The 12,946-nt window shown below is 35.3% G+C and overlaps 1 protein-coding gene across 6 annotated transcripts in view; it reads right to left on the minus strand.

The window, feature by feature from the left end:
• LOC150108619 (catenin delta-2-like) overlaps positions 1 to 12,946 on the minus strand; it is a 593,872-nt gene that overhangs the window by 219,776 nt on the left and 361,150 nt on the right. For all 6 annotated transcript variants that reach the window (XM_090390888.1, XM_090390887.1, XM_090390891.1 and 3 more), the window contains one exon: positions 661 to 777. In XM_090390888.1, the coding sequence (XP_090247014.1) occupies positions 661 to 777 (117 nt within the window). The remainder of the gene's footprint in view (positions 1 to 660; positions 778 to 12,946) is intronic.

Consider the following 12,946-nt stretch of genomic DNA (forward strand, 5'->3'; position numbering starts at 1 on the left):
ATTATGGAATACTAAGGCAAGCAATGTGAGGTCATTAGCCTCTATATACGAGTTGGCATCTTTAATTTATAGTTATAACCAAGTGAAAAAATTTTCACCACACTGAATATATTAACAACAACAAGGAAGAAAACTGACTTGGCATTCATTTTTTTCCACATACACCATACAATATTGAGTGAAACAGGAGCTCTGTGCTTTTAGACAACAAAACCACTTGCAACATAAAAGAATTACTGTAGTTATTTTTTCACATAACATGCCGAATAGGAACCAATATTGATCATGTGTGATATTTGGGAATTGCTCATCATTCCATGTCAGACTTGCACTTTACAGCCAACCATCTGTTAGAATTTTGAACAACTAACTCATGCCGCATCCCATGTATTTATATGTAATGGATCCTACATAGCTTTGTTTAAGTAATGTTTTAGTTTATGTTTGCTGCTTGATATTTTTATTATATATTTACTCAGAAGCCATAAGATTTAGTAACAAAACTAGTAATTCCATTTACTGTAGTAATTTACAACACAAATAATTTTTCTAGAAATATAAAATAACTTATCAATACAACATAGAATTGGTCAACATTTCAGCAGTTACCTAACTGGATTTTTCATTTGTTTATAAGCTCTCAATGTTAGCAATATTTACCTCACAGGAGGACAGGTTCCACAATATACCTGTAACTAATTCCCGAATTTCATTATCAGGAGTTTTCCTTAATAGCCGTACTAAAGTTGGGATTCCTCCAGCATTGCGTATGCCCCTCTGAAATGAAATAAGTAAATATTTTTGTAGTATAACGAAGTAACGAGAACTAAAATCTTAAACTTATTGCTTTTAATGAAAATGATTACTGTTTTATATATTATCCAAGATGGGAAACTACAAAGTCTGCAGGCAATGTGACAAAGGATTATTTCATCTACTTTATAGATAATTTAAAACAGATTCCTTTTGAAAAGAGCGCTCACGCAAAAAATTGAGCATACCTTTCATATTCATTTATATGAAGGTATGTAGGAACAGGAAAGCTAGAATTCCTACAACTTTGAGAATCAATATTTTCAAGAATATATCAAAAATTAGGAGAAGCAGCTGAAATGTAACAACCCATTTTATGTTGCTGAGTTACTAGTACCTGTCAGCTAGTTGCAATTTGTTTTGAATTTTTTGATAATGATGGGTCTGGCAAATGCTATGTAAGCATAGGAGCACTCAATGGAGAAGTTCTGTTGCAAAAACTGACTGCATTTGGAAGTCCTTTCAACACTTGTAACTGCAGTTTCATCAACAGGCTTTATCTACTTTCTGAAAGTTAGTATAATTGATTTATAAATGTACTTAGTCAAACTTGCATAGCAGTTGTTTATCAAATATTAATGAAGAATAACAAGTATGCTCAATGAAATTTCAGTTTGTAGGTAATTAAAATATTTAACTTGAATGGATTCAAAAACACTATTACCCAAAATAAAATAGCCAATGAACTTCAAAAATTCGGATTTTTGAATCCTATTTGTTGACTTTCAGGATTATTGGAATTGTGGTTGAAGCAATAAAGCTATGAAGAAAATATATCTATCAAATGGATCTGAAAAATGAAAACAGAAGTTTCAGAGTGGGAGAAATTCTGCCACCTCTGCATAAAACCAGCTGTTAAAATCTGTTAATTTTATTATTATCTTATTAAAATATGTTATCAAATCTTCAATTATATCTTGTCTTCTGCGCCTTTGTAAAAAACTATAGTTATCTAGTTTAAAGCTCATCTTCTTGACCCTTATTATACTTCTGACTTATGGCCACAAATAATAAAGTGTGTGCAAAACTTACAGAACAAAGAAATCGCTTGAGCTGGGCCAATCTTTTTGTCTGACCTACTGGTATTTATTCTCAACTGAATTTGGAAAATGTGTTTAGTTTCTAGCTGCCACTACCAAATTCGTGGGTAGGAGTTGAATCTCCCTCCAAAAGAATAACACACACAGTAAAATACACTGAATCTCTCTCCCTCTTAATTCTAATGAAGTCTAGCAACTTAAATTTTCTGTTATGCAGTCGTTACAATATCTACCTTAAGGCTCACACAGATTCAAGTTTAATGAGTAGTGCATTGGACTCAGAAATCAGGCAAGTTATTTAAACAAGAAAACAATTTATTTAACATCAATGAAATGTACACTGGGTCAATTTTAAGTTCTAAGTAAATTAGCTTCTATGCTTCAAATTACAACTAATGACTACATCTACAATTTAGTTCCTCATCATATTCAATTCTAGTAAGACCACGTGTCCATAATTTTCTCTTGTTAAACTTGGTTATACTCAGATTAATCTTACATAACATTCTGCAGTCTTAGGCAATAGCTATAACATTGAATACACGATGTTTCACCTTAAATTTTTAACTAGACCTTCTCTCACGTAAAACAAAATATCTCAACTATCAGCATAAGGCCTAAATTCCTCAAGTATCACTATAAAACAAGTCCCTTAACTAAATCACCATCACAATCTTTTTCTCTAGTTAAGCAATGGAAAGAACTTACTTGAACAGAAGTCTGTACTTCTCTGAATGTTCCATGAAATCATCTCCTTCTGTTATCGTTCGACGTTAGCATTGAACTCGGGTAACTCTTCTGGGGCTTGTGAAATCCTTCTTTAATATCAGCAAACATCAGGAATGTGCCGGCATGGAAAATTGGCATCTAATTTCTTCTAAAACAGCTTATCTTAGTCGCTTCGGTCCCTCGGCAATTTTCTATCTGGAATGGAGGTCTCCAGTGGTGTTTACAAATTATCTCTCAAGATGTTAGCAAAACTCCACTGCCGTAGCATACATCGTAACTTCAAGTCGGAACCCCACATGACCTCGAAACTTCTCGCTGACCCGGGAATGGACAAACTGCCCTGACAGGAACCAAACTGAATCGTCACACTGAACTCCCTTTCTCGCCATCGCAACCCGCTATTTATCTGGCTCCGATGACCTTGGGGTTCGCTTACGTTATCGCCCCTTGGTACTTTGGTGGTCTGCACCCGCCACCTTTCTCGGTCATTGCATTCAGACGGGAAACCCCTGTGCACTGTTGACCCGCAAGGTTGCAGTTGCCCCAGGTCATTTGTTAATACCTTAATCCATCTGGAATTACCAGTGACCAAGAGGTTTCTTTAGACAATTAATCTTACACTTATTTTTCTGTTCTTTTACAAAACCCTTTGAGGTAACAATATTCAGTAATATACAAAAAATATTATTTCTAAATTAAAAATATGAAAATTTCTCTATTTACCCACAAGTATTTTTAGTGAATTTTGCTTACCAGTAAACTCTGCATACAAAAGGTTTTTGAATAAAGTTCCTTGAATACACGATTTTACACAGCTATTGTAATGACTCTGAATTGCATTTTATTGTCAACTCTCATTATGACAAACTTGAATGAACAAACAAATAGTTATAACAAAGATCTTTTAGAATGGCAGTGATACTATGGAACTGTGTGGAAGGTTGTTACAGTAAGCGAGCTCACTATGTTCTTTGCTATATCTAGAGTAGAGTGCTTGTGAATTTATCAAAGACATTTGAAAGAGTTACAACAGTATGTCACAATTTGTTCTTCTGCTCTTTCTTCTTATTCTTTATAGCAATTTTAATTTTTAAGAATAATCACTACATATGTGAATATCATACCTATGAAAGGTTGTAAACTTAGCCTACCCAAGGAATCAAAATGTGTAACAAAGATTAGATGGTTCTCTTGCTATAGAGACTAGACAAGATACTTTTACAAATTACTTCAGACTTTTGAATAAGCAAACACCAGGTGACAAAAATTATTTATCCCCTAAAGACTTTTCACAAATCTAGGACATAGTGATATTTGAAACCATGGCCTGTTGGTTAGAAAACAGAAATGCTGCTTCACTCAGCTGATATGGGTTGCAAATTTCATTTAAATACTGTAAGTCAACCATTAATGTTTCGGAATCTAATGATGAACGTAAGCCTGTTAAGGCACTGAATAATCTGCTGTAAGTTAATTCTGATTCGCCAGGAAGCAAAGAAAAAGCTGCCATGGAAACCTTAGAGGTCTCATGCCAGTCCCAAGCCTGGATAAAGGAGGAAGGTCAGTCAGATGAGTGCCAATGCTCAGACTGTAAAGAAAAAACACGATTGTTATCTGATGCCTATATGACCAACAGGTACAACATGCCGGATCGGACGTCACCCAGATCAATGAGGTCCGTGATACCAATCGAGAGATCGGGGTTGAATTGAAAAGTGGGATATCGAAAGGAAACAAACTGAAACTAACAGAACTATTATCAGTAGGAACATGGAATGTAAGGACACTTTGGATGGCAGGAAAACTAGAATTACTCCGCGAGGAAATAAAGATATATCGGTGTGATATACTAGGACTAGCAGAGTTCCGATGGACATCAGCAGGAAAGATAAATAGATGCAGTCATATGGTCATGGCATGAAGCAGGAGTTGTTTCCTTCTAAACAAAAAAGCTAGAAAAGCACTCTCAGGCTACAAACCGGTCAATGAACGAATCATAGTAGCAAGGTTTCAAGCAAAACCATTTACTATATCAATAGTCCAGATATATGCACCCACATCTGACAGCACAGATGAGGATTGACTTATTTTCAAAGATCTGACAGAGACAATAGAAACAATACCAAAGCAAGATGTACTAATTATTGAAGGAGATTGGAATGCCAAAGTCGGAACATATAATGATTGTTGGGAAAGAGTCAGTTCAACATATTACAGATCTATGATGTTCTGTAACACATCTTGTATAATCTTGTGTTACAGATCTATGATGATCTGTAACACAAGATTCCAGCAAAAGGAGTGTAGAAAATGGACGTGGCGATCAAATGATGGGAAAAGCAAGAACATGATTGATATGATTAAAAGAAGATGGATAACATCAGTATCGAACTTTTCAAGGAGCGGATACAGACTCCGATCATAGTTTAGTGATTGCAAACATCAAGTTGAAATTAAAAAAGAAAATAGAAACCCCAACATCAGAAACGAAGAGTAAAGAATAAGTGAAGCAGAAATAGGAAGAAGGTACAGAACAGTGTTAGAGGAGAAACTTAAAAGCGTGGACAAAGAAAAAAATTGGAATCTAAGAGTGAAAGGAGTAATGAAGGCAGCAGAAGATGTTTGAAGAAACAGTACCAGAAGAAGAGAAGATCAAGAAGAAATGGATTAGACAAGAAACACTGAAGCTAGTACAGGAGAAAAGAATGTTGAAGATAATGAGGGATACATCAGAACAAACAGAGGACCAATATAGAAGAAAGTGTAATGAGGTGAAAAAAAAAAGTCAGCCCAATGCAATAATATAGAACAGTACTATGGAGAGCATAAAACTAGAGAGGTGTGCAAAATGATTAGAACCATTAATAGAAGGTGGCAACCAAAACAGACTACAGTTAAAGATGAAAAGGCAAAGTATCGATGAAGATAAAACTGTACAACGATGGACAAGATACTGTAGCAAGTATGTAAAAAAGCTAGATTTAGATAGTGTTGGGAACTGACTGAAGAATTGAAGCAGATATCACAACAGGTAATGAGTATATGATATGGAATCGCTCGATTGGTATCGCAGACCTTGTTGATCCAAGCAACATCCCAGCAGGCATGTTGTAGCTGTTGATCATATATGCATCAGATAACAATCGTGTTTTTTCTTTGCGGTCAGAGCATGAGTGTCCTAACTTGGGACTGGCATGAGACCTTTAAGGATTCCATAGCAGCTTTCTGCTTTGCTTCCTGGCAAATCAGAATTAACTTATAGCAGATTATTCAGTGTCTTAAAGGGCTTACGTTCATCATTAGATCCCGAAACATTAATGGTTGCCTTTGAGAAAGCAACTATCAACGTTTTTTCTAACATATTTTCATCAACAACTATAACAGGTTGTTTATTTCATATGGCACAAAATCTTTATCACAAAATTGTTGCCGTTGGTTTGAAGTTACACTATCAAACAGATGAATTGATTTGTTGAATTGATGATCCGCAGCAAAAAGTTAATTATTTACACAGCATCTCTTTTAATTTACATAATTTTTAAATGATTTCATTATGTTATGCATCACTGACATTCACCTTAATAAAAATTTGCCTTTTTAATGATTTTATAATATCCTTTATCATCCATTGAATATTTACAAAAATTAATGCAAAATGTCTTACGGCATAAATGTTGCAGCAAATTTTCCTAGAACCAATTAACCTCTCCACAAACATATTCACTGACAAAACACTTGGAAGAGACTGGCAATCCATTCGACTCATTCACCACTCTTCAAAATGAGGAAATCTAATTCTGACCTAACCACACAATTTCCAGGGATAATCTCCAGCCAAGTGTTTGAAAAAATTTCCTCTGTATCAATTTTATGAAATCAATTTAATTTAGTAAGTTAAATGAATTTGAAACTGAAAAACTCTGGTTTTTCATCTCTCAGAATAGGCAAACCAGTCCCATGAACACAGACTGATTTACAGCCATGAATACTTATGACAATATGTAGAAGAGATAGGTTCCTCACCATGTCGTTACGCCCATAGTTAACCACGAGTCACATCATGGTAATCAACCTCCTAGGATAGGAGAGGGCACATGAATGGGATAAGAAACTGAATTTTATTATTAATTTAGTAAATTAAGTTAAAAGAGGGGAATATGATAGAAATGTTTATTTTTTTTAAATTATATTCCCATCTTTTTTGCCTACCAACCAACTTCTGCAACAGAAAACCCTCAGTCTGTTCTATAGGGGGCATTCCACAGACCATTTCCACTTTCTCATGCCAAAGAAACTCAGGTAACTAGACCTAAGCAAAATGATCCAAAGCTGGCCTTCATTTACTTAGTGTATGATAAAAAATACAAGAAATTAATGAACTATATACAGACAGTTCAGTTAACCAACAGATGGCACTATCTGGGATTAAATGCAAGTTTCTGAGAACTCCAGGGAAGGAATGTGTGGGTCAGCCATCAGTGACATATGCATAGTCTGCATAGCACCATGCATGCAAAAGGGCAACTAAAATTCCCCGCAAATGTAATAAGTGGGCACAGCGGCCTTGTCTGGTTCTCACTCTATTTAGCTGGCCTCCAGATGTGTCACAGGAGATTATCCTGGAGATTTGATAGCAGGGTCTGTAATCAGGTACTTGTTTGTAGTTCATTCCAGAATCTTCTCTACCTATCTTGGAGATCATCATCTGGTACTTAGACTAGCCATATGGGAGATCTGGAGGTAAGGTGACAAGCTGGAGCTGAAGAGATCTTGATGTATAGAAAGCATGTTATTTCTGATTTCTTTGATGGTAGCTTCTTCTCTTCTGAAGCATGGAAGAGTGATATGCAAAAGAACAGGTAACCATGGGAAAGAAGTAGATCTTAAGGTACCAGAGATGATTCTCATTGTTATGTTAAGCTATGTGTCCATGACTCATGTGGTGACTTGGGCACCAAACTAGTGAACAGTACTCCACAACAGGGAAGACCAAAGCCAGGGCTGATGTTCTAAGAGTTGAGGCATTACAACTGCAAGGTGTTTCTATTAGTTTGTTTATGATGTTCTTGGTAGACATCTTTTAGTTTTTTCAAAATGTTTTCAGTAAGTTAGACTATGGTTGAATGTGACACTAAGGTAACAAGGATTACTTTCATGGATTAGAGTTCTGCTGCAGAAGTTTATTTTTAGTTTTCTATGAGCCTTGTGGTTATTTAGATGGAAAGCAGAAACAGCAGTTTTGCTGGGATCAGACTCCAGGTTTCAGAGTAATTTTGTAGTGAGCGCTGATCTTTGCTCAGTGTTTCCTCAGGACTTCAAAGTACTGTCTTGGGTGGCAATAGTTATGTCATCAGCATAGATAAACTTTCGACTAGCTGTTTAAAGGATATCACTTGTGTACAGGTTGAATAAAGCTGGGATGAGAACAGATCCATGTGGCAATCCATCCTGCAGGATAAATGTTCTATTTTTTTTGTGAATTCAGAGGTGGCCTTATAAAGCAGAATGATAACTTCCTTAATTCTTCTTGTTAGTGGATTATATAATACAGTATATAGCATAATATATAATAACATAAGTGATTACAGTTTTAGTAAAAGAAACTGTTCTACCTCCAATTGGTGATCATGCTGGACTCACCTAGGAGTAAGCAAGTGTATCAATATTTCATTTAGAAAAGGTTATATGATGAACATAAAAGCAGAAAATTATGACCAACTAGGAGAATGTTATGCTTGATCCCATGGTATACTGGTTACTAGATGAGAAAGATTTCAGCAGTGCATGAGAATTATTTAAAAAAAAAAAACACATCAATGATGTAATACTGGAATGCATCTCTAGAGTTCAATGGAAGTGAAATGAATGTGCAATCTTATTAAGCAAGAGATTCTTAAGAAGATGTGGTAAGAATATTGTTGTGCATAAAGATGATGTCAATTATGAAAATTATAAGACACAGGGCCAGAAATGTTACAACTATTGTATGGAAAGTTAAGTCTAAGCATGAAAAGAAACTGGCTTTGACGGCTACAGACAACCCAAAAGAATTCTATCATAATGCTGCAAGTAAAAGAAAGAATGAATGGTAAATACAAATGAGATTGTGCAACTAATGAACACCTATTTTACTAAAAGCTGTCAACCTGGTGTATGCAACACTGAGCTCAATACAACCTCTAAGCACTGGAGGAACAACTCAGGTGTATGAGGAAGTGGTACTAGACATGCTACAGAAACTAAATATGAGTTCAGCAATAGCAAATGATGAAATGTCAGCATGGATGCTAAAAGCATTCAACTGAACATTCGGCTGTTAATTTGACCTGGGTGTATACATTTTGAGCCTCAGCACAGATGATTGCACAAGAGTAGAAAGAACATAGGATAATCCCATTGCACGTGGGTGGTGCAAAGACTGATTGTTCTACTATTGACCTATTAGTATCTCTGAAGTGGTGAAGATTTTGGAAAACTTTACAAGAGATCACATATAAAAATGGACTGACAGAGATTCTATACTTTGCAATGAATAACATGAGTTTACCAAGGGAAGGTAATGTTTGAGTAACTTGCTAGCATTTTATAATGTGGCACTTGATTTAGACAAGGAGAATGGCTACAACTATCACAACTGAAGACTTTGCTCAAAGTTTGGTGAAGATTCAACACGAAAAGCTTTCGTATAAGTTGAAGTGTATGGTATTGGATTATGAACTACTAGTTTGGATAAGGGGATGGTTGATCGACATATCAAAAGTGATATATGGGAGATGCAAGTCTAAGATTTAAGGTGACCAGTGGTGTGCCCCAGGGACCAGTCCTTGGTCCATTGCTATTCAGTCATTATTATAATAACATTGGGAAGAATTTAACGAGCAACATACAGCTGTTTGTTGATGATGCAAAGATAAGGTGGAAGCAGGAATTAGGCCCATATGCAGTATGTTAGAGCAATTGCAATAACACATTTCGACCTCTATATCAACGTCATCATCAGGAATACATATATAAACTAACACAAGCTACATAACAATACACATAAGTAAGCTATAGTATAACTGCTTTCTTAACTGTTTATGCTAGGCTGACCTCTGGTGAGGGGAAATTTTAAAATTGTTTTGAAATTAAAAACTTAGAATTAAATAAAATAAAAATTATATAATAAAATAAAATAATAAAAAAATTAAAACTTGAACTACATCAATTTATTCTACATGTTATCTTTAGGTTCTGTCCACTGATCCAATTTTCTTTGTTGGGATTTTGCCATCTTGTTTTTCTAATGTTCAATATCTGAATACTGTAACAGTTGTAGAGAAGTCTCCCAGACTTTAGGAATTGCTAATACATCATTCTTGTTGAGACTGGGTTGATGAATTGCATCTCAAGGAATTTTCTTTAAAACCAAGTTTTGGTATGGTGTAGGGACTTGGTGCCTTTCAGAATCACTCTGACACATTTTGAGTGCATGATCTGTATTATTTTTTTTCATCTTTTCTAACTGGAACCATGCATTCTGCTTTCCCTATATAGAGTAAGTTGCAGATGCAATGGATTTTGTAAACCTCTGGATGGGCAAGGTAATGAAGGGGATCTTTGGATCAGATAATTATGATTTTTAATTTTGTGGGAATGTGCATTTAACTTGGTGCTGGTGAGGTGGGAAAACGTAACAAAAGTGGTAAGGTGGGGTCCCACCTTACCACTCAAATAATGTAGTGTATTATAGAAATCAATATTAGAGGATTCTCTGTCTTCCTCACAGTCTTGTTCTGTGTCAGACTCATGTTACTAATTCTAAATCAGTTTCACTATCATCATTTCTGCTAAATGGCTCCTCATCTTTCAAAGCATCATCTATAAGTTGACATAACCTCTGTTCTTCCTGCTTGTAACTCATCTGGTAAAAAAAAAATATTATTCTCAAAATACCCTCTAAATATTTACGAAAGCATATTTGTTTATAGTTGGTATATAAAAATATAGAAGATACAGCAGTAACGATAATATTTTAGTAGAATATACATGAAAACTTACATTCCGGAAGTAAATATAGTCACACTTTTGGTAAGGTGGGGTCTGGTGGACCCAAGCACACTTTACACCTCTGCACACTGAACTTGCTTGCATGCAACAGCCTGTCGTCCATGGCGTCGAGTAGCAGGTTACAGGACGGGAAGCTATACTGAGGCATGACTCACTGCCACGCATTGTTAAAAAATTAGTCAATTTAAAATCTTTGGGGGTCTGTGACATCCCACTTTACTAATGCCAGGTTAATATTGTATTCATGTAGTGTTTTATCTAGTTTTTCTGATGTTCCCCTAATGTATGGAATGGTTATGGCATTAAAAAAAGGATTACATTTTTGTAATTCTTTTTTTATCTTTAGTAGCATTATTGCAAAGAATCTTGTGTGCCATTTTTTATTGTTGTTGTAGCTGTTCTTTATAGAAATTTGGTTTACAATTTTGTATTCACTCTTCAGCATCTGTTCAGAGCAAATTGTTAGGGCTCTATGCTGCTTGAGGAGGCTGATGGTCCCTAGTTTTTGTGTTGGATGGTGGTAGTAGTCTTGGTGTATGTATTGGCCTCTGTGTAAGGTTTACATTAGACCAAAAGAAAGACAGCCTAAAGAAACATGTGGCAAATGGATCTAGAAAAGGAACAGAGTTATTGTTTTCAATTTCAAATGGTAAATTGGATGTGCTTATATTGTTTGTTCAGGTGGTTTAGAATGTATGTAATATTTGGCAGCAGTGGGGTCAAATAGCAAATATATCGTCAGCATAAGTGAACTTTGAACTTTAGACGTGCTGAATCTAGACCTCGTTGCTTGAAGTTTATGTAAAAGTTAGTTAGTTAGTGAGGAGAGTGGTGAGCCTGTTGCCATACCTTCTTTTTGTAGGTAGAAAATTTTTTGACAAATGAAATAACCAGAGCAAAGTATGTGGGCAAAGAAGACCATGACATCAGGTGGAAATTTCAATAGGAGAACAATCATATTACTGATTAGAATATTCGTAAAATGGGCAGTTACATTAATGCTAACTAATAAACCTTCCTCCTCGTTGAATGTGATATTTTCACTTTTGTTTATGAAGCACTCCCCCCCCCCCTTTTTTTTTTTTTTTTTTATGTATAAGAGCAGTTACTTCTATTGACTTCTTGAATGTCTGCTAGTTTCTTGGATAAGTGATAATTTAGGATGTTGATTCCTTCAACTATCAGCTGAAGTAGTGCATCTATGTTGCATATTTTTGGCAGACTGCAAATTCTAGGAGTGAAGAGATAATGCAGAAACAGCTTTATAAATATTTCCACAAGCCACTGGCTTAATTTTGCTGTTTTCTTTTTGATGCAGTTTGTTGGAGTGTAGTTAACCAATTGGTATATGTTGTTGTCAGATATGAATTAGTTCATTGTTTCAAAGTAAACTGCTCAGTCAAGAACGATAGTAGCATTATCTTTGTTAGCGTGTTAATAAATGTGTCTTTTAGTTCTCAGCAATTTTAGGGCTAATATTTCTGGTTTGGGTAGATTGCTACTTAGTGGTTTATTATGACTTAGTAAATTAGATGTTTCAATGTGTATTTTATCAGATATATTGGTGGGGAGGAATTTTAGACCTCTTTCAATGTGGTGCATGAAATTTAATTTGTTAACTGACCTTGATGCAGTAAACTTGATGAAAGTATAGTGCAGGACTTTTTTTTTCAGAAGTGAGAATTCTCCATTGTTAAGGTTCTGACAAGGCATGTTGATAACTTTGCAATTGTTCATTGTTTTCTCCTCATTACTTGATTGTGGCTGCTCCTCTGAGCACCATGTCTGCATTGTCTGTTGCTTTCTTGTTGCTGTTTGTCTTTGGAACTTTACTATTAATTTCTGTTTTTACACAAAATGTGCTTTGCAGAGTCATCCATAATCATTTCAATAGAATATCTCAAATATTGGGATTTTTACATAGTAGCTATCAGTTCGACGTTAGTAAATGTAAAGTTATGCACTTTGGCATACAGAGATATACAATGGCATATATTGGTGGGATTATGTCAGAAGAAAATGATCAGGCTAGGGATCTTGGAGTCTTAGTAGATAGGAAGTTGAAGTTCAGGGCCATATAGCAAATACAACTCAGAAGTGAACTGCAATGTTGAAAGGAATTGACATGTAAGAACAAGGAAGTCATTTTATATCTTTAAAAGGTCTTGATACAACCTTACTTTGACTATTGTGCACAGGTCTGGTTTCTGTGGTGATACTGATACAGTGAAGAGGATGCAATGGAGAGTGCTAAAGTTGATATTAGGACTGTGGATTGTAGACTGAAATTGAGGAGATTGAAAATTTGTGGACAG

Source organism: Typopeltis vanoorti, chromosome 3, assembly GCF_054136105.1.
Source record: "Typopeltis vanoorti isolate ZY-2024b chromosome 3, IOZ_Tvanoo_1.0, whole genome shotgun sequence".
In the NCBI taxonomy this organism is placed as follows: Eukaryota; Metazoa; Arthropoda; class Arachnida; order Uropygi; family Thelyphonidae; genus Typopeltis; species Typopeltis vanoorti.